The sequence below is a fragment of the Crinia signifera genome, chromosome 4 (genome assembly GCF_055691185.1).
Source record: "Crinia signifera chromosome 4, ASM5569118v1, whole genome shotgun sequence".
Classification (NCBI taxonomy): domain Eukaryota; kingdom Metazoa; phylum Chordata; class Amphibia; order Anura; family Myobatrachidae; genus Crinia; species Crinia signifera.
The window spans coordinates 9,759,653-9,786,336 of NC_139220.1; the positions used below are offsets into that span (position 1 = coordinate 9,759,653).

At 49.1% G+C, this 26,684-nt stretch overlaps 1 protein-coding gene across 3 annotated transcripts in view; it reads left to right on the forward strand.

The window, feature by feature from the left end:
• The first annotated feature begins 714 nt into the window (after positions 1-714).
• Positions 715-26,684, forward strand: part of TMTC1 (transmembrane O-mannosyltransferase targeting cadherins 1) — a 36,687-nt gene continuing 10,717 nt past the window's right edge. The window contains exons 1-11 of one of the 3 annotated variants that reach the window (XM_083181025.1): positions 715-1,050; positions 3,239-4,034; positions 13,735-13,912; positions 16,272-16,345; positions 16,848-17,024; positions 17,615-17,696; positions 19,200-19,303; positions 20,585-20,774; positions 22,812-22,933; positions 25,030-25,197; positions 25,285-25,398. In XM_083181025.1, coding sequence (XP_083037151.1) covers positions 3,421-4,034; positions 13,735-13,912; positions 16,272-16,345; positions 16,848-17,024; positions 17,615-17,696; positions 19,200-19,303; positions 20,585-20,774; positions 22,812-22,933; positions 25,030-25,197; positions 25,285-25,398 — 1,823 coding nt within the window. In that variant the 5' untranslated portion in view covers positions 715-1,050; positions 3,239-3,420. Of the gene's footprint in view, positions 1,051-1,082; positions 1,191-3,238; positions 4,035-13,734; positions 13,913-16,271; positions 16,346-16,847; positions 17,025-17,614; positions 17,697-19,199; positions 19,304-20,584; positions 20,775-22,811; positions 22,934-25,029; positions 25,198-25,284; positions 25,399-26,684 lie in introns of those variants that run through there. The other 2 variants (XM_083181026.1, XM_083181027.1) reach the window with 2 other exon arrangements.

Below are 26,684 nucleotides of genomic sequence, written 5' to 3' on the forward strand. Positions count from 1 at the left end.
CTGTGGATGGAGGCACAGGGGAGGCAGTGGATGGAGGCACAGGGGAAGGCTGTGGATGGAGGCGTGACAGTGCATGCTGGTACATGTAGTGCAGCGGGAGGAGGTGACACAGGGGAAGGCTGTAGATGGAGGCGTGGCAGTGTATGCTGGTACATGTAGTCCAGTAAGTGGAGCTGGTGACACAGGGGAAGGCTGTGGATGGAGGCGTGGCAGTGTACGCTGGTACATGTAGTGCAGCAGGAGGAGTTGACACAAGGGAAGGCTGTGGATGGAGGCTTGGCAGTGTTTGCTGGTACATGTAGTGCAGCAAGAGGAGAAAGTGACACAGGGGTAGACTGTGGATGGAGTCGTGGCAGTGTATGCTGGTACATGTAGTGCAGCAGGAAGAGGTGACACAGCCTGGGGAAGGCTGTGGATGGAGGCGTGGCAGTCTACGCTGGTACATGTAGTGCAGCAGGAGGAGGTGACACGGGAAGGCTGTGGATGGAGGCGTGGCAGTGTACGCTGGTACATGTAGTGCAGCAGGAGGAGGTTACACAGGGGAAGGCTGTGAATGGAGGCGTGGCAGTGTATGCTGGTACATGTAGTGCAGCAGGAGGAGGTTACACAGGGGAAGGCTGTGAATGGAGGCGTGGCAGTGTATGCTGGTACATGTAGTGCAGCAAGAGGAGGAGGTGACACAGGGGAAGGCTGTGGATGGAGGCGTGGCAGTGTACGCTGGTGCATGTAGCGCAGCAGGACGTTCTGGTACATGTAGTTCAGCAGCCAGCAGAAGAAGCAGCAGCAGCAGCACGAGGAGGAGGAGGAGGATGGGGATATAGGGGCAGCACTGAGGATGCGCGGTCGGAGCTGTGACTGCAGCTGTGCGGGGAGAAGACGGATCATCAGCGGCTGCTGCCGGGGAGAAGGTACCGGGGCCTGAGACACGCAGACAGCTGCAGGGAGACTGCACGGGGAGAGAGACCTGTATCCTCAGAGAGAGAGAGAGAGAGAGACAGCTGCCGCGGGGAGACTGCACTGCTGCAGCTCCAGGAAAACTGACAGTCACAGGTGAGAGGGAGAGACTGCACCCAGAGAGTGAGAGAGAGAGAGAGACAACTGTCACTGCTGCACGAAAACTGCCAGGTGAGAAAGAGACAGTACCAACAGAGAGAGCAACATCTACTGTACTGCTCGAGGCAGACTGACAGGTGAGACAGAGACTGCACCCAGAGATAGAGACAGATCACTGCACCCAGAGAGAAGGAGAGAGGCAGACAGCTCCCAGAGAGAGAGAGAGAGAGAGAGAGAGAGAGAGAGAGACAGATCACTGCACCCAGAGAGAAGAGAGGCAGACAGCTCCCAAGAGAGAAAGAGAGAGAGACTGCACCCAGAGAGAGAGAGAGAGTCTGCACCCAGAGAGATGACAGTGGAGAGACAGCATAGAAGACAAGAGGGGGCAGTGTGAGAGCGCTGCAGAGACAGATGATAGACAGAGATGAGAGACTGTACAGGAACTGCTGAGATAAAGAGACAGCAATGTAACACTCTTGACTGCTGCTGCATAGAGACTGCTAGACTGTGTGTTCAGGATCATCATTAGACCGCCCATATAGCTGACATCCAGGTAGACAGCTGAGAGGGAGGGCAGATAAAGCACCAGAATGTGACAGCTCAAAAAGAGACATCTTCAGTATAAAAAGACAGCTGTTGTTATTGGAGAGATTGCAGTTATATAGAGACAGCCAGAGATAATCTTACAGGAACTGCTGTCACAGAGGGAGAGACAGCCATTGTTAGACTGCTGTGCCAGAGAGACAGCTACACTATCAGGAGCGCTGACTGAGCCAGAGACAGCCATAGTGGGAGAGCGAGACCGCTGAGTCAGAGAGACAGCTGCACTAATAGGTGTGCTGAGCCAGAGACAGTCATAGTGGGAGAGCGAGACCGCTGAGTCAGAGAGACAGCTGCACTATCAGGTGTGCTGAGCCAGAGACAGCCATAGTGGTAGTGTGAGAGCTAAGGTAGAGAGAGTAAGAGACAGCTGCACTAATAGGAGTGCTGAGGCAGAGACTGCCATAGTTGGAGAAAGTGACAGCCGCACCGTCAGGACTGCTGAGCCAGAGACAGCCAATGTGGGAGAGTGTGAACCAGAGAGAGACAGCTGTGCTGTCAGGACTGCTGAGCCAGAGAGACAGTTGCACAATCAGCACTGCTGACCCGAGGAGAGAGACTGCTCAGTCAGAGAGACAGCTGCACTGCCAGGACTGCTGAGCCAGAAGGCTTGTGTAAAGAGACAGCTGCAGTACCAGTGAGATAGCTGATGGATGCTATATAATTGGGACTGCTGGTATAGAGAGTAGAGTGATAGAGACATCTGATCTGGGGGTACATTTATTAAAGATGGGAGTTCTGTTGACAATGGGATGTTGTCCATAGCAACCGATCCAATTGTATCTATTATCTTCAAGAAGGTGCAAAATATATAAGTAGATCTGATTGGTTGCTATAGGAACATCCCATCTTCAGTAGAACTCGCACCTTAGTAACTGTACCCCCTGGATGTTATATAAAGGGACTATATTGACTTCAGACAGACAGAGAGACAGACAGGTAGGTGGACTCGATATAACAGTAGAGCCTCTGTTGGTGGATATATAGACAGATAGATACACACACAGGTGACAGCAGCCCCTCTGTTGGTGGATAGATAGACAGACAGACAGACAGACGGACAGACAGATGGACGCACAGGTGACAGCAGCCCCTCTGTTGGTGGATAGATAGACAGACAGACGGACAGACAGATGGACGCACAGGTGACAGCAGCCCCTCTGTTGGTGGATAGATAGACAGACAGACGGACAGACAGATAGACGCACAGGTGACAGCAGCCCCTCTGTTGGTGGATAGATAGACAGACAGACGGACAGACAGATAGACGCACAGGTGACAGCAGCCCCTCTGTTGGTGGATAGATAGACAGACAGACGGACAGACAGATGGACGCACAGGTGACAGCAGCCCCTCTGTTGGTGGATAGATAGATAGACAGACGGACAGACAGATAGACGCACAGGTGACAGCAGCCCCTCTGTTGGTGGATAGATAGACAGACAGACGGACAGACAGATAGACGCACAGGTGACAGCAGCCACTCTGTTGGTGGACAGACAGACCGACCGACGGACAGACAGATAGATAGATACACAGGTGGCCCCCATGTGACAGCAGCCCCTCTGTTGCTCTCCCACTGCAGGCACCTGGGATGCAGGTATCGGGTACCCATGGAGTTGGCAGGAACCAGGCGGGTCAGACGTCCGCTGTAAGGAGGAGGCGGCTGGGTTTGATCATCCGAGCGGAGCAGTGACCTCCGGGTGAGGAGACGTACTGGATGGCGGACCCCGTACCCACAAGATGTGACCGCCCGTACTTGGGAGTATGAGAAGCCCGGGGAACATCATCTTCAGAGACTCCCCCATAGACACCTCCTATGATGGGGTACAGGATGTTTGCGGGGTGATACCAACCAACGTGGGTAATGGTGGATCATTAACCATCCACAGACAGGTACCCAGTGATGCCACTAACAACAGAAGGCACAAGTGTCCCCGAAAGTTACCCAGGGACCATGGTATCGGAGATGGACAGAACATCACCGCCCATAGAGACCATCCAAATGGTGGGCTGCAGAACATCCACAGAGAGGCACCTAAGAACGCTGGTAACGGAGTAGGGAAGAGCCCCCCTATGGGTCAGTATCCAAGCCACACCCACAAGGCGGAGGTCAGGAGGCTCAGGAGCCCCCCTTTCTCCATCGCGGCCAACCTTGGTGCCTGGACATTCGCCGTTCCCGCTCTGGTTGCAGGCCTCTGCTTTGGGAGGTCCTTGCTGGGCGAGTTTGTCCACGATGACATCTGGGCGATCCTCAATAACCCGGACAGCCGGGGGGAGACCAACCTGAGCAGCGTCTTCACCAATGACTTCTGGGGCAAAGCCATGAGTGACAACACGAGCCACAAGTCGTACCGGCCGCTGTGTGTCCTGAGCTTCAGGTAGGTAGTGATCTCGGAGGAGGGAGCCATGGCAGTGTGGAGGATTGTGGGTGGAGAGTGGCCCTAGGCACTGCTCCTCACAGTGACTGTAGTAGGAGGCACCCGGTGATCAAGTCTGAGTGTATAATGTTACCCTTATTACACTGCGTAGCAGCGCTCTTCACAGTGACTGTAATTGGAGGCACTCAGTGACCACATCTGTGTGTATAGCGTTACCCTTATTACACTGCGTAGCAGCGCTCCTCACAGTGACTGTAATAGTGCCTCGCTCAGTGATCACATCTGTGTATATAGCGTTACCCTTATTACACTGTGTAGCAGCGCTCCTCACAGTGACTGTAATAGGAGGCACTCAGTGATCACATCTGTGTGTATAATGTTATCCTTATTACACTGCATAGCAGCGCTCCTCACAGTGACTGTAATAGGAGGTACTCAGTGATCACATCTGTGTGTATAATGTTATCCTTATTACACTGCATAGCAGCGCTCCTCACAGTGACTGTAATAGGAGGTACTCAGTGATCACATCTGTGTATATTACATTACCCTTATTACACTGCATAGCAGCTCTCCTCACAGTGACTGTAATAGGAGGCACTCAGTGATTTATTTATTTATTTATTTATTAACAGTTTCTTATATAGCGCACACAGATTCCGCAGCGCTTTACAGAGCATAGTTATAATCAAAAACACATAACAAATTACAGTACAAGACAGTTTAGGACAAGCACATGGTTAATATAGATAGTTGCATCAGGGGACAGGACACTGAAGCAATCATCAGGGTGGCAGAGGTTTATATATTCTAAGAAAGGCACATGAGGAGAGAGGGCCCTGCTCGTGAGAGCTTACATTCTAAAGGGGAGGGATAGACAGACAGGGGTGACACAGAAGGTAAAGAAGTGGGCATAAACAGTAGGTAAGGATAAGCGATGGTCAGGTTTTATGCAGGAGGGTGGGAAGATGACAGCTTAGTCTTTGATATTTTAAGTCTAAAAAAGCGCTGGGTCATCCAAGAGTAGACAGCAGAGATACAGTTAAAGATATGAGTGAGGATAGAGGGAGAGAGATCATGAGAGGAGAGGTAGATTTCACTGTTATCAGCATAGATGTGATAGTGGAAGTCCAGTGAGCACATAAGCTCACCCAGAGAGGATGTATAGAGAAAGAGGACACCTACTATCAATGTAAAGCTGCCCATACACGTACCAATTACCCGGTACTTTTTGTGCTAAAATAGCATCGTTGTGCATATGTTGTGCATGGGATGCGATGCTATTTTAGCACAAAAAGTACCGGGTAATTGGTACGTGTATGGGCAGCTTAAGAGCAGGAGAGGTGAGGTCATTAGAGGTACAGCTGGTCATTTTCCAAACAGACAGTGCAAGTACAAGCTTTGACAGTGATAGTAAAAGTTGTTTGCAAATGTAAAATGCTGATGTTATGGTTGAATTGCCAGATTAAGCAGGCCGGAGTAGTGTGAATGAATTTAACTCACTCAAAGTAGACTTTGGTTTTCTCCGTTGTTGTGTTGTCCTTCAGTTTCACGCTGGTATAACGCTGTAGTTATGAATCAGTTTTCCCACTTTAATAACGGCCCACTTCAATCTAGGCCCACAGATAAAATCGGCCCACAGCCTATCCGGCCACAGCCGTATGCAATGACTACTTAAGTACTCTTACAATGCATGAGTTCCCAATTCCCAATAATTGGAATCCACTCGTTTAGTCCCCACCCCCTACAACACATAGCAATAAAAGTGGCTTAGAAAAACAAAACTAGCATTCCAGGATTCTATATATCACCTAGAATAAAATAAATTCCTCCCTACACACATGCTAGGTACTGTTGTAAAGTACACAGAGGAGATGTTCAGTGTGTTACCTAGAAGTACAAATCAATCCCACACAATAGATGTAATGCTCTGCAGTACAGAGGAGATGTTCAGTGTGTTACCTAGAAGTACAAATCAATCCCACACAATAGATGTAATGCTCTGCAGTACAGAGGAGATGTTCAGTGTGTTACCTAGAAGTACAAATCAATCCCACACAATAGATGTAATGCTCTGCAGTACAGAGGAGATGTTCAGTGTGTTACCTAGAAGTACAAATCAATCCCACACAATAGATGTAATGCTCTGCAGTACAGAGGAGATGTTCAGTGTGTTACCTAGAAGTACAAATCAATCCCACACAATAGATGTAATGCTCTGCAGTACAGAGGAGATGTTCAGTGTGTTACCTAGAAGTACAAATCAATCCCACACAATAGATGTAATGCTCTGCAGTACAGAGGAGATGTTCAGTGTGTTACCTAGATATACAAATCAATCCCACACAATAGATGTAATGCTCTGCAGTACAGAGGAGATGTTCAGTGTGTTACCTAGAGATACAAATCAATCCCACACAATAGATGTAATGCTCTGCAGTACAGAGGAGATGTTCAGTGTGTTACCTAGAAGTACAAATCAATCCCACACAATAGATGTAATGCTCTGCAGTACAGAGGAGATGTTCAGTGTGTTACCTAGAAGTACAAATCAATCCCACACAATAGATGTAATGCTCTGCAGTACAGAGGAGATGTTCAGTGTGTTACCTAGAAGTACAAATCAATCCCACACAATAGATGTAATGCTCTGCAGTACAGAGGAGATGTTCAGTGTGTTACCTGTTGGAGACAAGAGATGATGAGTCAGATGAATCTGGTATAACGCTGTAGTTATGAATCAGTTTTCCCACTTTAATAACGGCCCACTTCAATCTAGGCCCACAGATAAAATCGGCCCACAGCCTATCCGGCCACAGCCGTATGCAATGACTACTTAAGTACTCTTACAGTGATCACATCTGTGTGTATAATGTTATCCTTATTACACTGTGTAGCAGTGCTCCTCACAGTGACTGTAATAGGAGACACTCAGTGATCACATCTGTGTATATAGCATTATCCTTATTACACTGTGTAGCAGTGCTCCTCACAGTGACTGTAATAGGAGGCACTCAGTTATCACATCTGTGTGTATATAACATTACCCTTATTACACTGTGTAGCAGCGCTCCTCACAGTGACTGTAATAGGAGGCACTCAGTGATCACATCTGTGTATATAACATTACCCTTATTACACTGCATAGCAGTGCTCCTCACAGTGACTGTAATAGGAGGCACTCAGTGATCACATCTGTGTATATAGCATTACCCTTATTACACTGCGTAGCAGCACTCCTCACAGTGAATGTTATAGGAGGCACTCAGTGATCACATCTGTGTGTATATAACATTACCCTTATTACACTGTGTAGCAGCGCTCCTCACAGTGACTGTAATAGGAGGCACTCAGTGATCACATCTGTGTATATAACATTACCCTTATTACACTGCATACCAGTGCTCCTCACAGTGACTGTAATAGGAGGCACTCAGTGATCACATCTGTGTGTATAGCATTACCCTTATTACACTGTGTAGCAGCGCTCCTCACAGTGACTGTAATAGGAGGCACTCAGTGATCACATCTGCGTGTATAGCATTATCATTATTACACTGCATAGCAGTGCTCCTCACAGTGACTGTAATAGGAGGCACTCAGTGATCACGTCTGTGTATATAGCATTATCCTTATTACACTGCGTAGCAGCGCTCCTCACAGTGACTGTAATAGGAGGCACTCAGTGATCACATCTGTGTGTATAATGTTACCCTTATTACACTGCGTAGCAGCGCTCCTCACAGTGACTGTAATAGGAGGCACTCAGTGATCACATCTGTGTGTATAATGTTATCCTTATTACACTGCGTAGCAGCGCTCCTCACAGTGACTGTAATAGGAGGCACTCGGTGATCACATCTGTGTATATAGCGTTACCCTTATTACACTGCGTAGCAGCGCTCCTCACAGTGACTGTAATAGGAGGCACTCAGTGATCATATCTGTGTATATAACATTACCCTTATTACACTGCGTAGCAGCGCTCCTCACAGTGACTGTAATAGGAGGCACTCAGTGATCACATCTGTGTGTATAGCATTACCCTTATTACACTGTGTAGCAGCGCTCCTCACAGTGACTGTAATAGGAGGCACTCAGTGATCACATCTGTGTGTATAGCATTACCCTTATTACACTGCTTAGCAGCTCTCCTCACAGTGACTGTAATATGAGGCGCTCAGTGATCACATCTGTTTGTATAGCATTACCTTTATTACACTGCGTAGCAGTGCTCCTCACAGTGACTGTAATAGGAGGCACTCAATGATCACATCTGTGTATATAGCACTACTCTGCGTAGCAGTGCTCCTCACAGTGACTGTAATAGGAGGCACTCAGTGATCACATCCCTGTGTATAGCATTACCCTTATTACACTGCGTAGCAGCGCTCTTCACAGTGACTGTAATAGGAGGCACCCAGTGATCACATCTGTGTGTATAGCATTACCCTTATTACACTGTGTAGCAGCGCTCCTCACAGTTACTGTAATAGGAGGCACTCAGTGATCACATCTGTGTATATAGCACTACTCTGCGTAGCAGCGCTCCTGACAGTGACTGTAATAGGAGGCACTCAGTGATCATGTCTGTGTGTATAGCGTTACCCTTATTACACTGCACAGCAGCGCTCCTCACAGTGACTGTAATAGGAGGCACTCAGTGATCATGTCTGTGTGTATAGCGTTACCCTTATTACACTGCACAGCAGCGCTCCTCATAGTGACTGTAATAGGAGGCAATCAGTGATCATGTCTGTGTGTATAGCGTTACCCTTATTACACTGCACAGCAGCGCTCTTCACAGTGACTGTAATAGGAGGCACCCAGTGATCACATCTGTGTGTATAGCATTACCCTTATTACACTGTGTAGCAGCGCTCCTCACAGTGACTGTAATAGGAGGCACTCAGTGATCACATCTGTGTATATAGCACTACTCTGCGTAGCAGCGCTCCTCACAGTGACTGTAATAGGAGGCACTCAGTGATCATGTCTGTGTGTATAGCGTTACCCTTATTACACTGCACAGCAGTGCTCCTCACAGTGACTGTAATAGGAGGCACTCAGTGATCACGTCTGTGTTATAACATTACCTTTATTACACTTCGTCTCAGCGCATTTCCCATGATTACTATGTGTATCAGTGCTCCTTATAGTGTTTATAATAGGGGATACTGCGTGATCATATCTGTGTGTGACATTGTGTATCCGTGCTCCTCACAGTGACTGGGTTTGTGCATCAGTTGAGGTATTGATAATCCTGCGACTAATTGCCCCTCAGGTACTGTAGTCCTGAACACCACAGAGGGAGCCTTATATGTCTGTACATGTCTGTCACCGACGCGTTTCTCCCAGCACAGCTCTGGAATGGCTGTAACAATAACATCTTCCTCTGCATTCCACTCCCGACAGAGGCCCCCAAACACACACACTGTGCACAGGACGGGTGCGTGTCCAGCCAGGCTGTGCCTGTGGTATGCTCCATATGTATACTGAGGCATAAAAATATGGGCTGGCCTATCTATGTATCAGGGACCAGCAGTCTTAAGGTGCCCACACACTAGAAAGATCTGCGATCTTAAGATGTGCGCATAAATTAGCCTTCAAATCTTTGGTCCGCCCTGGACAAAAGATTCCAGGCAAGCGCACATCTTTACCAAAGATTTTTCGGTACTCTTTACCTAGAACGGCGCCCGCGATGCTAATCGCACGCGGATACCTTCACAGTTATACGTGTCCCCTCGCGGGCTTCACAGGTGTCCGTGGCGACGCGGACACCTGTGAAGCCCGCGAGGGGACGCGTTTACCTGTGAAGGTATCCGCGTCCCCTCGCGGGGCTCGCTGTGCTCGCCACGCTTCGGGCTCGGTGGCTCGCTGCGCTCGCCACACTATTCTATTCTCAACTCCACGCCGACGTGGATAGTGGGGGTATGAAAAGGTCGGAGGACGCGTACCGCCGCCCCTCGCGGGCTCGCTGCGCTCGCCACGCTTCGGGTTGACGTTGATCGTGGGGTGCCGTTAAAAATTGTGGGGGCCATTTCAGACTTCAGGGGGACTATTAGGGCTCTGTGGCCCATTTAACATTGTTTCCTATGAAAAAATCGCGGGCATTGAGGCATTTAACACTAAAATCGCATCCAATCTGAATTTTAACATTGATCCCTATGGGAAATCGCGGCCATCGCGGGCATCGCATCGCACCCGTTTTTTAGTGCATACGATGGTCGCGATGGGCGCGATGGGCTCCGTTCTAGGTAAAGAGTACCGATTTTTCTTAAGATCCCGTGTGCGTTCCTATGGATCTTTTGTTAAATTTTCTGATCTTTTGTGCAGCACGTAAGATCAGAAGATTCAGCTAAAGATCCACGGGAGCGCGCATCGGACCGATATCGGCCGATTTTCGACCGATTTTCGGTAAATATCGTTCGATATATCGTCCGATTTATCGAAAATCGGACAATCGGCAAAAAAAATCATTCTAGTGTGTGGGCACCCTTACATTTACTGTGTCTGTCAGTAAGAAAAATAGGGTTTACCAATAGGGACCAGCCACTGACACTGCCCATTTTAAAATACCTAATCCCCTGTGAGTAGACTTTGGACCCCCTTTTATCCTAGAGGATGCACTTCTTGATGCTGTATTACATATCCTATATACACTATTACATATCCTATATACACTTATGATGTTTCCTTTGCATTTTTACATTTGAGAATAATAATATTTTCAAGCAGTGGCCGCTGTGTTATTTATTGATGCGCGGAAAAGGCAGTTTGCGTTGCGGCAGGATAGGCCTATGTTGTAGTTTATGATTTTCCATTAATTTCTGTCTTCAGCCTTCTATTAATTATTTCAAATTCTGCCATTCCCGCAGTGCTATGTGACTTCCATGGCAACCACAGTCACATGGCTTTCACTGTAAAACTTTTCTCTGCTGACAAATTGCTTGCTAAGAGTATTCAATCCCGGGTCATGGTACGTTCCGACAGCCGCAACCCTGGCCCCAATTTTGTTTTGCTCGACTGCAATTCGCCAGGTGGGGTTTAATGTCGCGCCTGCCGATCAGCGAAAAGGGGGCGTGTCCGCGTAACCGTCCGTGGATTGTCGAGATCCGGCCGTGATCGCGACAATTCACGGCCGTCCTCTGCAAAACAGGCCGTGACAGTCTCTTCAATGCTGTCGGGAGGGATTGAATAGCCCCGATAGAGTAGGTGTGTTTGCTTGCGATTGTGTGTGGCGGCCATGCTTGCCCATCCTCCAGAGAGGTTTTGAGAAAGAGATAGTTATTTGTTGGAGGACACCCTGGAAAAAAGAAATGCGTGCTTACAAGCAAGGGCTGATCTAGACAAATGTACGCTTCCTTGCAAGCCAACCTGAATCAGGACCCAGCTGTTTTAGTGGTCCGTTAAAATACTTTGCATTTGTGATGCTTGTAAAAAGCTTGGAATAACTTGGAATAAACCGTTTCTCTTGTGATACAGAGTAACAGGATTATTACTGCCTAGAACGCCGGCTCTACTTTCCACGCCATTTAAGAAGAAAGGGCAGAATTGGTTGTTTATAGTGCGAGGCCGCCATCTGAAAGTACTTTCCTCCCAGCGCAGGGCCGCGTTATCCTGCGGTTTGTTTATAGAGGAACCTGGGCCTGTCTCAGTTTCCTCACTGCTTACATTTCTCAGATATCTTCCTAGTTAACTCCCAAAGCTCCCAACGCAGCACTTAGAGATCAGCGATAGTCAATGCTGCCGCATCGGTGTAGTGATATAGTCAGTTATTAGCTGTATAATTCAGTGTACGCAACGCAAGGCCCCAGTTACAGCTGTAATTACAGTGCATTGTGCCCGGCACTGATTTATAGCCCAGAGCTCGGGGCATTGTTACGGTACGCCCTACGCGGCACTATAAATAAGCGCAGACAATACTGTAGGTCCTCACCCATCTAGAACTGTGCTATGAGACCTGATTTATTGACACCGCATCAAACTTTAAAAGAGAAGGTGTTATACCAGGACTAGCGCAGACAAAACAACAGTTTGCAGCTTATAGTGAACACCAAGTGTCCTGTCAGCAAGAACATTCAAAAAGATACGTGACAAATGAAACAAAGTCGGTGACACCACTTAGCAGGGCAGTGGCTATAAGGACAGTGTGGGAGGGGGGCAGTGGCCATAAGGACGGTGTAGGAGGGGGGCAGTGGCCATAAGGACGGTGTAGGAGGAGGGCAGTGGCCATAAGGACGGTGTAGGAGGGGGGCAGTGGCCATAAGCATGGTGTAGGAGGGGGGCAGTGGCCATAAGCACGGTGTAGGAGGGGGGGGGCAGTGGCTATAAGGACAGTGTAGGAGGGGGGCGGTGGCCATAAGGATGGTGTAGGAGGGGGGCGGTGGCCATAAGGATGGTGTAGGAGGGGGGCGGTGGCCATAAGGATGGTGTAGGAGGAGGGCAGTGGCTATAAGGACGGTGTAGGAGGGGGGGCAGTGACCATAAGGACGGTGTAGGAGGAGGGCAGTGGCCATAAGGACGGTGTAGGAGGGGGGCAGTGGTCATAAGGACGGTGTAGGAGGGGGGCAGTGGCCATAAGGACGATGTAGGAGGGGGGCAGTGGCCATAAGGACGGTGTAGGAGGGGGGCAGTGGCTATAAGGACGGTGTAGGAGGGGGGCAGTGGCTATAAGGACGGTGTAGGAGGGGGGCAGTGGCTATAAGGATGGTGTAGGAGGGGGGGGCAGTGGCTATAAGGACGGTGTAGGAGGGGGACAGTGGCTATAAGGACGGTGTAGGAGGGGGGCAGTGGCTATAAGGACGGTGTAGGAGGGGGGCAGTGGCTATAAGGACGGTGTAGGAGGGGGGCAGTGGCCATAAGGACGGTGTAGGAGGAGGGGAGTGGCCATAAGGACGGTGTAGGAGGGGTGCGGTGGCCATAATGACGGTGTAGGAGGGGGGCGGTGGCCATAAGGACGGTGTAGGAGGGGGGCAGTGGCCATAAGGACGGTGTAGGAGGGGGGCAGTGGCCATAAGGATGGTGTAGGAGGGGGGCGGTGGCCATAATGACGGTGTAGGAGGGGGGCGGTGGCCATAAGGACGGTGTAGGAGGGGGGCGGTGGCCATAAGGATGGTGTAGGAGGGGGGCGGTGGCCATAAGGATGGTGTAGGAGGGGGGCGGTGGCCATAAGGACGGTGTAGGAGGGGGGCGGTGGCCATAAGGACGGTGTAGGAGGGGGGCGGTGGCCATAAGGACGGTGTAGGAGGGGTGCGGTGGCCATAAGGATGGTGTAGGAGGGGAGCGGTGGCCATAAGGACGGTGTAGGAGGGGGGCAGTGGCCATAAGGACGGTGTAGGAGGGGGGCAGTGGCCATAAGGACGGTGTAGGAGGGGGGCAGTGGCCATAAGGACGGTGTAGGAGGGGGGCAGTGGCCATAAGGACGGTGTAGGAGGGGGGCAGTGGCCATAAGGACGGTGTAGGAGGGGGGCAGTGGCCATAAGGACGGTGTAGGAGGGGGGCAGTGGCCATAAGGACGGTGTAGGAGGGGGGCAGTGGCCATAAGCACGGTGTAGGAGGGGGGCAGTGGCCATAAGGACGGTGTAGGAGGGGGGCAGTGGCCATAAGGACGCAAGTCTTGCGCAGAAGGTAACAGGGTGGTAGGTACTTCTTGATGCCCACGGGTGGTTCTGATGACTTCTCTGCATTTCCCCCACAGGATCAATGTATATTTGGGAGGCCTGGACCCGTTTTATTTCCATGCGGTGAACGTGGTCTTCCACTGTGCGGTCAGCGCCCTGCTGTGTTATGTCTGCAGCACAGTTGTGTTTAAGGACAAGTGGCAGGCACTGGCCTCCGCCCTGCTGTTCGCCGTACACCCCGTACACACGGAGGCTGTAAGTACCAACACATCTTATACATAATAGACAAAAACGGGATGCGTTGCCCATAGCAACCAGTGTATTGCTTTGGGCAAGCGCAGGGTTTAATATCCAGCAGTTCAGAGTGTGAAAACTCCAGCCAGCTACAGTGCACACTTGTTGCACTACATGTGCCAGCATTCCCATGGGCTCAAGGACATGCTGGCACTTGTAGTACCACAAGTGTGCACTGGAAATGGAGCCCACATCATGAACTAATTAGTGTTGCCCTCGTCATAAATAATTTTTTCCCCGTTGGTAATCAGTAGTACACTTTATAATTATATATATATATATATATATATATATATATATATATATATCTATATATATATATATATATATATATATATATATATATCTATAAAAGACTGACTACTCCTCACCTCTATGAAGTGAAGTAGCGCCAGTGACCACTAGAGGCCACTCGACTGACCAAATTACTCCTTTGTGTGCTAAAAGATGTTATAGCAGAAAGTCAAAGCAATTTTTGCAGGGACACTGATCTGCTTTATACTTGGTGGATATGGAGAGAGGGAGCTGTGAAGACAGATTGGAGGAAGGAGCCAATAGGGACGTGGGGTGGAAAGTGTGTGGGCTAAAAACTGTCACAGCTCAAAGTGAAAGTAAAAACGGTCACAGTTCACAGTAAAAGTACATTGCAGAAGCCGTCATTTTGATGGGATTTTAACTAGTATCCAACATCTATAATAATTATATTACACATATATTTAGATGGAGGATTGGCTTATAACACGCATTACAGGTTGACTATCCCTTATCCAAAATGCTCGGGACCAGAAGAATTTTGTATAAGGGATTATTCCGTATTTTGGAATCTTATTATATTTGAATGAGGTATCCTGAACTTATGCTGTACAAACACATGAAATACACACAAATATATTTTATTTGTGCATGAAACAAAGTTTGTGTACAATCTCAGACACTGAATATAAATGGCAAGCAATCATTTTCCTGCACATATTTAGTGCCAGTTACATGTTATTTCCCCAGTAGTGCCAGTTACATGTTATTTCCCAGTAGTGACAGTTACATGTTATTTCCACAGTAGTGCCAGTTACATGTCATTTCCCCACTAGTGCCAGTTACATGTCATTTCCCCACTAGTGCCAGTTACATGTCATTTCCCCACTAGTGCCAGTTACATGTCATTTCCCCACTAGTGCCAGTTACATGTCATTTCCCCACTAGTGCCAGTTACATGTCATTTCCCCACTAGTGCCAGTTACATGTCATTTCCCCACTAGTGCCAGTTACATGTCATTTCCCCACTAGTGCCAGTTACATGTCATTTCCCCACTAGTGCCAGTTACATGTCATTTCCCCACTAGTGCCAGTTACATGTCATTTCCCCACTAGTGCCAGTTACATGTTATTTCCCCAGTAGTGCCAGTTACATGTTATTTCCCCAGTAGTGCCAGTTACATGTTATTTCCCCAGTAGTGCCAGTTACATGTTATTTCCCAGTTACATGTTATTTCCCCAGTAGTGCCAGTTACATGTTATTTCCCAGTTACATGTTATTTCCCCAGTAGTGCCAGTTACATGTTATTTCCCCAGTAGTGCCAGTTACATGTTATTTCCCCAGTAGTGCCAGTTACATGTTATTTCCCCAGTAGTGCCAGTTACATGTTATTTCCCCAGTAGTGCCAGTTACATGTTATTTCCCCAGTATTGACAGTTACATGTTATTTCCCAGTTACATGTTATTTCCCCAGTAGTGCCAGTTACATGTTATTTCCCCAGTAGTGCCAGTTACATGTTATTTCCCAGTTACATGTTATTTCCCCAGTAGTGCCAGTTACATGTTATTTCCCCAGTAGTGCCAGTTACATGTTATTTCCCCAGTAGTGCCAGTTACATGTTATTTCCCCAGTAGTGCCAGTTACATGTTATTTCCCCAGTAGTGCCAGTTACAAGTTATTTCCCAGTAGTGCCAGTTACATGTTATTTCCCAGTTACATGTTATTTCCCCAGTAGTGCCAGTTACATGTTATTTCCCCAGTAGTGCCAGTTACATGTTATTTCCCCAGTAGTGCCAGTTACATGTTATTTCCCCAGTAGTGTCAGTTACATGTTATTTACCCAGTAGTGCCAGTTACAAGTTATTTCCCAGTAGTGTCAGTTACATGTTATTTCCCCAGTAGTGCCAGTTACATGTTATTTCCCCAGTAGTGCCAGTTACAGATGTAGCCAGTAGCCAGAAGATTTTGGAGACTATGGTTTTCAGAATAATTTGGATAACGGATATTTGGATAAGGGATACTCAACCTGTATTAATATGTAATCACTTTGTCTTTGTTCCCTGCAGGTTGCCGGCATTGTGGGAAGAGCGGACATACTATCCTGTTTCTTGTTCCTCCTCACCTTCCTCTCCTACATAAGGTCGGTCTTTTCATCACATGGGAAAGTTGCTGATAGACACCGGCACCAATGGTTTTTACCGGGGTGGAATAAGTGATTTCTGTGACCTTATAGCAACATTTGGGGATGGGCTCAGAGACCCAGGTCTTACAAGCACAATATAGGGTACATGTGCCGGCAGCTGCTGCATATACTGGGGGGCTCGGTACACCCTGCACTGATGTTAGCAGCTAATAATGTTACAGATTTGCTATATAAAATATTATTATTATTATTATTATTATACAGTTCTGCACCCCAGCTAGGAGGCTATATTCCACTACAGGGGTACAGGTGAAGCAGACTTCAGTGCGCTTTCTGTGCATTAATTAATATGGGGGCGGGGGTTGACATGGCAAAACATCGCACCTGCCACAAGTGCAGCCACATTGGGGGGAAATGTAATACATATAATGACAACTCATGTGCTTGGGGTCCTGTGTTTGGGTGATGAGCGTTCTCCATGCTCCGTCTCTTGTTTCAGGAGCGTTGAGGTGACCCCGGCCCCCGATGTCTTCCCCTGCACCTCGTCTCCCCCCCTCCTGCTGCTCAGCCTGCTCCTGGGGACCTGCGCAATGCTGGTGAAGGAGACGGGGGTCACCGTGTTTGGGGTCTGCCTGGTGTACGATTTCCAGATCCTGTGTCTGAGGAGATATACGAGGTTCGTTAACGCCTGTTCGTTCCCCTCATGTTCTGAAGAGGTCGGGGACAGAATTTGGGGGCAGCCTATAAGTTAGGTTCACAACATGCACAAGTAAGGGCTCAAAATTCTAACGTCTGTGACTGCCATAGAATATTTTTCCCACGGGATGACTTTTGGGGTGACTGGACCCTTTTATTAATATTATTATTATCCTTTATTTATATGGGGCCACACGTCTGACCCTTCGCTCGCTGCTTGCGGGGTGATTGACACCCTGCATGCATTTGGGGGTGGAATCTAGACTTACTCTGCGCTGCGATCAGGGGGGGGGGGGGGGGGGGGGGAATCATTCTGGGTGTCGCTGTGCGGCACAATTGCCGCAGCTCAGGGTGGATTGTGCACATATGGAGGCGCCAAGTGTGTGTGTGATTATATCACAATCGTAGTTTATACACTGCGCTTCGTTCGGCGGGAGGAACAATGGGATCATAGACGTTTATGTAAACTTTACATTGTGGTAACTTGTGACAGACCCTCCGGTGCCTGTGTCTGTCCGCGTGCGCAGGACCCTGATCCCGTTATTACCCCTCCCTTTTTGTGACCTCCAGGTCCTCATCTTCCCACCGCCCTATGAATGTTTGGGATGTGGCCGGTCCCTTCCTGAAGCGAGCCGTCCTGATTTCCTGCCATGTAAGTGGAATGTGGAATATTGGTCTCCGTTCAGTTTTTCCTCCTGACGGAGCAGTTGTGCGGAGCAGTGTGTACTGGTATACGGAGCCAAGTTACAGAGTGCGTGCCAGGGGCGAGACACTTGCAGGCGGGAGGATCTGTTCCTAGTACGGAGGGTAGTGGTGTCTCTCCCAGCCGGGGTTCCCTGCAATATATTACATGCAGTGCGTAAAAGGGTTCCCCTAAAAACAGTATTTAACCCTGTGACTGCTCTGCAGGCAAAATATTAACCTCTGCACTTCCAAAGTTTCACGGGTTATGTATAGACGGGATACGGTCATTAGGTCTACAACAAGAAGTTCGACAAGCATTGGGTTGATACCATTAGGTCGACATGCAGAATGGTCGACATGGGTCAAGATCAACATTTGTTTAAGTCTACATGGGTTAGGTCAACAGGGTCATTAGGTCGACACAACATTAGGTCGACATGGGCAAGGTCGACAGTGAAAAGGTTGACATTGGGGTTTTTCACTGTTTTTTGAGCCGACATGTGCCGACAGGCGGTATTTCATACCCTACCATCCACTAGGGCGTGGCGGAAGAATAAAATCGTGTGGCGAGCACAGCGAGCCATGTGAGGGGACGCGGTGCACTTTAACCTGTGTCCATGTCGACTGTGTCGACATTTGGATAAAAAAAACCAGTGAAAAACACCATGTCGACCTTTTGACTGTCAACCTTGCCCATATCGTCCTAATGACCCTGTCGACCTTGACCCATGTCGACCTAGACCCATGTCGAGCTTTCTGCCAGTCTACTTAATGGTGTCGACCCAATGCTTGTTGACCAACTTGTTGTAGACCTAATGATACATACCCGTATAAATGAAGATGTACAATGTACTTATGTCAGTCCAGCTTTATAGAATGCACTAGATCAGTGGTTCCCGAGTACAATCAAACATGCCATGTTTTCTGGATATCTGTCTGAGGAAGCAGGAGGGATGGTTACTGGCCTTTCTAAATACAATAGATCCCCTGTGCAGTGCATGATTAAACGCATCCAGATAACATGGCCTGTAGAAGCATGGGAGGACTGGAGATGGGAGTCACTGCACTAGTTCCAAGGTTCTCGCAGGTCATGTTTTCCAGGTCACCTGACAGGAAAACCTGACCTGTGTGGGGTCCTGAGGATTGAGTTTGAGAACCACTGCACTAGATAAATGATAAGCGTAATCTGGTTGCTATGGGAAACGTCTCCAATTGTCCTGTTTTGAGACATCTCACCCTGTTTTGATACATCTCACCCCCTGCTGCTGCCTCCTAATTGTACACCGGCGTGGCCTGTTATTCCATCTCTCTGCCAGGCTACTGAATAAGTTATTGTGGCCAGGAATCGGGCTGCACCCTTTATGTACTGCGTCCATTCTCATAGGACGGCATTGTCCTGCCGCTGTGTACAGTGAGAGCGAGCACGGCTGCACCCAGCCCCCGGATCTGAGCTGACTTGTGTTTTGTGCAGGTGACGGTGGTTTTGTGTTTCCGTGTCTATATCATGGGAGGATCGATGCCATTGTTCTCCGAGCAGGACAACCCGGCCTCCTTCTCACCTTACCTCCTCACCAGGTACGTGGGAGAGCCGGCAGGGCGGTGGCGGGGGGCCAGAGCGCATTTGTGCTGTGCGGTGGGTATGAGAGCCGCCAAGTTCTACGTAACGCCAGAGCTTGTGTAACGACGTCTGGCCCAGCTTCTCCTCCCAGGGACTTTCCAGTGGTTCAGATATTACACTGATAGGTCAGAGAGAATGAGAGTGCCAGGGACAACATATAAACGGTGCTACTCCCAGCTATTAGAGTACTCGTGTTTTAATGAGGCCTCGTTTCACTATTATTTTATTTTTCTGACCTTTTTCAACATTAGATAATTCTATGAGATATAACAGACTTAGGGGGGGTATTCAATCTCCCGCAGCCATCTCCCGACGGGGGAGATGGCTGCAGGGCCCTATTCAATGCTGTCTTCCCCGACAGCATTGAACCAGGGATCTCGGCAGAACGAGCCCGACTTCACAAGCACGAGCCCCCGGCTGCAGCTCACCGATTCCTGGCCGGAGCTCGTGGCCACGCCCCCTTCTCGTCCCGCGGCAGGTCGGGACATTGAATCCCGCCTGCAAATTCTCGGTCGAGCACAACATTGAATACCCCCCTTAGGGGGGTTTCCAATTATATTAATCGGGGTAATTGCTTCACTGGGGGCTATTTTGAGGGCTTTCACTTTGAGCTGTGATAGTTTATACTTTCACTTTGAGCTGTGACAGTTTTTCGCCCACAAACTCTCACCCCTCCCCCAGTCCCTATCTGCTCCTACCTCCAATCTCTGTCTTCACAGCTCCCTCTCTCCGTATCCAGCCAGTTTCAAACAGATCAGTGTCCCTGCAAAAATTGCTTTCACTTTCTGTTATGACATATTTTAGCACACAAAGGTGTCGACCTAAGCCATGTTGACTGTCAGTAGTCGATCCAATGATTGCATACCCACCAGACACCCGCTGTATGAGCACAGAACACACATATGTATATGTGCTTAAAGCGCTGGACGTACACGCACACATACACCCAGTGCATGGAAACATAGAGAGAACATAAAAACTCCACACACATACACCCAGTGCATGGAAACATAGAGAGAACATACAAACTGGACACATACAGTGCCCTGGTCAGCTCCGACCCCAGTACTGTATGTCTGCCATGACAACCACTGTGCTATGTTACACAGTATACCTGGCGCACTGCAGGTGAATACCCCCTGGCACACTGTATAAGTGGGAATCGTGGGGGGGACACGTGTTGTGGCTGTGACACTGTTACGTCGGCAGTTACTGACTCTGCTCTCTCCGCGTGGCAGGTTCCTGACGTTCTCCTACCTCCTGGCGTTCAACGCCCGGCTGCTGCTCGCCCCCATCACTCTGTGCTACGACTGGCAGGTGGGTAGCATACCCCTGATCCACTCCGTCTGGGACAGCCGGAACGTGCAGACTCTCCTCCTGCTGGCGGTACTCCTATCTCTGGGGCTGCACTGCCTGGCTGCACACAAGGTATGTACTGGATTATACAAGGGTTCCTGTACTGGGTTGCTGCACCCGGGGGGGGGGGGGGTTCTTACATTCATAATTACGGGGGAACAAATAGTGTGCACCCCCGATCCGCTGTCATTCACTGAATCGTCCTATTGGCTGGGCTGCACACCCAATGGGGTGATCCTACAGCTGGGCGGCATCAGATGGTGTGTCTCCAGTCATATGACAGGCTGTACTAGGAAATGACCGAAGCTTAGTGGTTGCTATGAGCAACTTCCCTGCTTTATGTCTCTCCACGATTTGATGTATTCACACAATTAACTAGGAATGAGTGGCATCACTGAGGCATGAGGCATTTCATGTATATACACTGTAGAGGCACTAGGAATGAGTGACATCACTGAGGCATGAGGCATTTCATGTATACACACTGTAGAGGCACTAGGAATGAGTGACATCACTGAGGCATGAGGCATTTCATGTATACACACTGTAGAGGCACTAGGAATGAGTGGCATCACTGAGGCATGAGGCATTTCATGTATATACACTGTAGAGGCACTAGGAATGAGTGACATCACTGAGGCATTCTATGTGTACGCACTGCAGAGGCACTAGGAATGAGTGGCACCACTGAGGCATGAGGCATTTCATGTACACACACTGTAGAGGCACTAGGAATGAGTGACATCACTGAGGCATGAGGCATTTCATGTATACACACTGTAGAGGCACTAGGAATGAGTGGCATCACTGAGGCATGAGGCATTTCATGTATACACACTGTAGAGGCACTAGGAATGAGTGGCATCACTGAGGCATGAGGCATTTCATGTATACACACTGTAGAGGCACTAGGAATGAGTGGCACCACTGAGGCATGAGGCATTCTATGTATACACACTGTAGAGGGACTAGGCACCACTGAGGCATGAGGCATTTCATGTATACACACTTTAGAGGCACTGTTGTAAAGGAGAGGCCATTGACATCGCAGATGAGTGGCATCATATAACTCTGCCCCAGCCGGGGGATTCAGGAGTGCCACACCCCACATAACGTGGCTCCGGGTGGTATTGTTGCCAGGGGATAATCCCAGAGGACACAAGTAGATTGTATACTATGTTCTCATTCAGCTCTCTCTGGCCCGCGCCCTCCTCTACATCTGATTGCAGGAAGCAGATCTCATCAGCGCTGTATAGAAGTAAATTCCCCGGCTACTGTTTGGGTTAACATGTCATTAACCGTGAACCTGGGTCACGTGTGATAATGATCTCACTTTTGCAGAATGCGATGTGATGGAGCCGATTCCACACATTAATGCGTCTCGTGTAATTGTAGCCTCGGATTGGAAGGGAAGCGAGTTTGGGTCCACTGTGCCTCTACAAAAGCACCGTGCACAGCAGTCAGGCCTCACCTGGTGGTATCTCTGCCCCTGTTATATGAAGGGTCCTGACGCTGGCCCTCTATAGCTGGTGGCATGTGCTGCAACATTGGGCAAATGGTCTGATTGTTGCAGCACTTGTGGCCTGTAACACCAGTAATTTAATAGCATGTCCCAACCTTGAAGCAGTGTTTCTTCTGTCATTGTATACACAGTGCCAACAAAGTTTTCTGTCATATTATACACAGTGCTAACGAACGTTTTCTGTCATATTATACACAGTGCCAACGAACGTTTCGTCTTCTGTCATTGTATACACAGTGCCAACAAACTTTTCGTCTTCTGTCATTGTATACACAGTGCCAACGAACGTTTCGTCTTCTGTCATTGTATACACAGTGCCAACGAACTTTTCGTCTTCTGTCATTGTATACACAGTGCCAACGAACGTTTCTTCTGTCATTGTATACACAGTGCCAACGAACGTTTCCCCACCACAGCGTTGGAGAGTCAGATACATTCCTCTATACCCGCTATTAGCAACTGTGGCAGAGATTCTCCCCAGGAATCGATCGTTCTGCTGTGCCAGCTGGGCATTGTTTAGGCCGCACTAATGTGTTGGAGGCAATGTGTGTTATAAAAATACTTATGGTGTTCTGTGTATCCTACAGAGGACGGGACATCGGGAGACGGTGGTGGGGCTTCTCTTCCTGACCTTTCCCTTCCTACCAGCCAGTAACCTTTTCTTCAGGGTGGGCTTTGTGGTGGCGGAACGCGTCCTGTACATGCCCAGGTACCTGCTCTCCTTCACTCTCTTCCTTGATTGTTGCTGAACTGAATGTTGAAGGTATCAGTAAATGTTTGCATGCACTGAAGCAATGGCATTGAGGGTCGGGGAGCACGGGGGACCTTTTAGACTGAACGCTTGGGACTTGAGATGATCCAATCGGTGTCACCCCAAAGTAAACCAGGGGGTTGGGTGCAGTATGCCCCATATTACAGTCCATGGGAGGTGCGGCCTGTGTTTGCTCATTCACACTCACTGTCCACCACTTCCTTGCGGAATGTAAGCTCTTGGGCTTGGCTGGCTCCTCTTTGGTACTTCCCTTACCTTGAGTGCTCCTTGTACTGTGCCTGTCCTCTTCAGCTACATCAACTCTGACACTGTCTACCAATACAATGGGGACCAGTGCAACTCACCTCTGCCATGTAATTCACCTCTGCCTGGTCCTAAAAGCTAGGAGCCGCTGTGCTCTTGTTCCACCCTGTCCATAGTTTAACCGTAAGGTTGTGTTTTCACATTATGTCATTGTGTACGAATGCGATTCACCTACAAAACGAGTGGTGAGCGTATAGTGGTGTCTATCTGTGGATGTCACTGTTCAGTACAGCTGAATGACACGTACCACGTTCTAGGGGATTCAGTATGAAATCCCGGCGGTCGGGATCCCTGCGTTCAAAATCCCGACGCCGGAATCCCGACCGCCGAAATCCTGACAAGGGGGGGACGTGGATTGCCCCCCCTTGCAGGCTCGATGCGCTCGCCACTCAGCGGGCCCGGTGCCTCGCTACGCTCGGCACGCTCATTTATTCTCCCTCCAGGGGTGTCGTGGACACCCACGGGGGGGAGAAAGTGTCGGGATCCCGACCGCCGGGATTTTAACTGCATCCCGTTCTAGGCTGTCTCTTGTCTATCAAATAGTTTGCTACTTTTTGTACTTATTTGTGTCGATAATTATATTTCTAATCCCGGGAACAATGGAGTCTGTCCGCCCCTCTGATCACTGGTCATCAGGAATTTTTTATAAGGGATCTTTTTATTTATAGTTTTTGCTTAAAATTGAGCAATTTGGATAAGCTTAATTAAAGGACTCCAGATCATTGTATTGGAAACACAAGGTCCACCATTAAAAGTTACAGGCCCCAATCCTTAGAGGACCGAGCCCTGCCATACTATTGGCCACACCTCCTTGACTAGCCCAGGTATTGGCCACACCTCCTTGACTGGCCCTGGTATTGGCCACACTTCCTTGGCTGGCCCAGTATTGGCCACACCTCCTTAACTGGCCCAGGTATTGACCACACACCCTTGATTAGCCCAGATATTGGCCACACCTCCTTGACTGGCCCTTAAATTGGCCACACTTCCTTGACTGGTTCAATGAACAATGTAGCGCAATGAATGCAGTGGGCTTTCTGTCATGCGGTAAGTGGGGCCACATGTAAACAAACAAAACAGGTATCCGACATACGTCGGCCCACCAGGAATCTTCCCTGTGAGCCCTATGACCGCCCCTGTTGGGCAGGAATGAGTACTAATGGTTTCCCACCGATGAAGAAGTAATTTTCCTCAGCTGCAATAAATTCTCACCCACCAGTTGCAGCCTCCGCTAGCTCTATACACATCTGCATAATAATGATATACACCTCTCTCTGCAACGTTGTAGCTCTGTAATTATATCCATCTGAGCTCGGCTGGCTGATACGTGGCCAATGCAAACAGCCTGCGAGATGATAGATTGATTGGCTTTGGGTGGGAGGAGAGGGGAGAATCTGTCGCCAGCGGGCAGGAAGTGCCGGGGCCCCTGGGAGGACAGGACAGTGCAGACCACGGGTGTAGCTACAGATAGTAGTGGTTGCAAGAAGTGATCAGATCACATGCAGAAATGGTGTCATCCTGATTGCAGCTTATTCTGGGCTTATATCACAATAATAACATTCCCACTAATCAGGGATTATAATTAGCAGCACGCAGCTCGTTATTGGCACCATCTAGTGGCATCCCCCCATAGAGGTGAGGAGCAGCGTTAGCCGTTTGTTATATAGGATGTGGTGTAAATAGTGAAAGTAGCATTGTGCCTTATGATGTCATTACTTCGTGTGTTACAGTATGGGATTCTGCATCCTGTGTGTACACGGGCTGAAGAGTCTCTACTCCCGCACCGGTACTCGGGGGTCTTCCGTCATCACCCTCTACTTCCTGCTCCTCCTCCTCCTGTTCTCCTGGAAATCCGTGTCCCAGAGCGAGTGCTGGAGATCGCGGGAGTCGCTCTTCAGGTATCTCTCCAATACTAACCCCCCCCCCCCCCGGCTGTACCTGTACACCGTCCGCCACTAGTCACAGTTGTGTTATCTCGGTCACAGATCGGGGGTCCAGACTTTGCCGCACAACGCAAAAGTGCACTATAACTACGCCAACTTCCTCAAGGACCAGAACCGGAAGGAGGAGGCGATAAACCACTACAAAACCGTACTAAGGTATCAACGCATCTTCTATTGCCGGGATTTGGCGCCTTCCCCACAACCCAGGGGCTGAGAATGGCAGAACAGCGAACGTATGCTATATAAGTGCGCGGGTGCAGGCAGCCTGCCCTGGACAGGACTACAGAGCTGAATAATAGAGGGTGCTCTATGACCGCAGTCCGAGGCAGAATTGGTGCCTTGAAGTCACGCTGCGCCAGCTCCGTAAAGATTGCAAAATATTACGGTCGCGCAGAAACGGACGCAATCTTAGCTCATCGACCCTTGACCACCGAGGCAGGGGTGGGGTGGAAATAGACACTCCGGTATGCAGAGCTCGGTGAGGCATGCAGGCGGAATTACCGCTACACTGATGAGGATGCGTACAATTCCGCGTACAGTGAATATCCGCATTTACTTCAGTGCATGCAGCGCAAGAATAATTGCAGGCGACAGAATCATCCACAAATCTATATTAGTGGGAAATCATAACCAAATAATAACAAGAAAATGTGTCCTGACGACAGTTTCCAACCCCCCTCCCCGAGGTCTCTGGCAAGGAAAATTAATGACCTATTAGCTAACTCTCAATTACCCCCACCAGCTCCAGCTGTGTCATGTCAGAGCCATAATTGTTAGCAGCTGTGTAACCAGAGGCAACGCAGGAAGTGCAAGGCATGCTGGGATGACATTACCATGGTGAACGTAAACACCGGGGACTTTCTCCACAAGACAATATCGTCAGCAGCAAAATGCTGGGAGATAAAATTAAAACCTATATTGACCTAATGGGGGCACAAATAATGCCGAAATATATAAAATAACAGTGACAGAGGCAGTGACAAATATATAAAATAACAGTGACCGAGGCTGGGTCTCTCACTGCAACCAACAATCTGCGCCTGTTCTGGTGATAAGGGTCTATGTGCTAAGCTCTGGAAAGAGATAAAGTATCAGCTCCTAACTGCCCTGTTACAGGCAGTGTTTGAAAAAATGACAGCAGCTGATTGGCTGGTAGTATGGGGGCGATTCAAAAATTAATGCACGTGTGCAATCCCCTGCTACCAAATGGCTTTGGCAAGTTACACACTCGATGAGCCATTTGTTGCGGGGTAGGGATGGCCAGGGGCAGAAACGGGGTTGGAGCAGGGAATGAAGGTGGGTCGATGCCTGCCGGGGGCGGGCGGATGACCGCTCAAGCCATCAGCACCCGGCGTTCGGCCAGGCGGCGGGGGCGTTTTAGCGCTGCTTACCGATCCAACTTGAATTAGGCCCTTTATCTCCATCTCTTCAAGGCTTAGTAC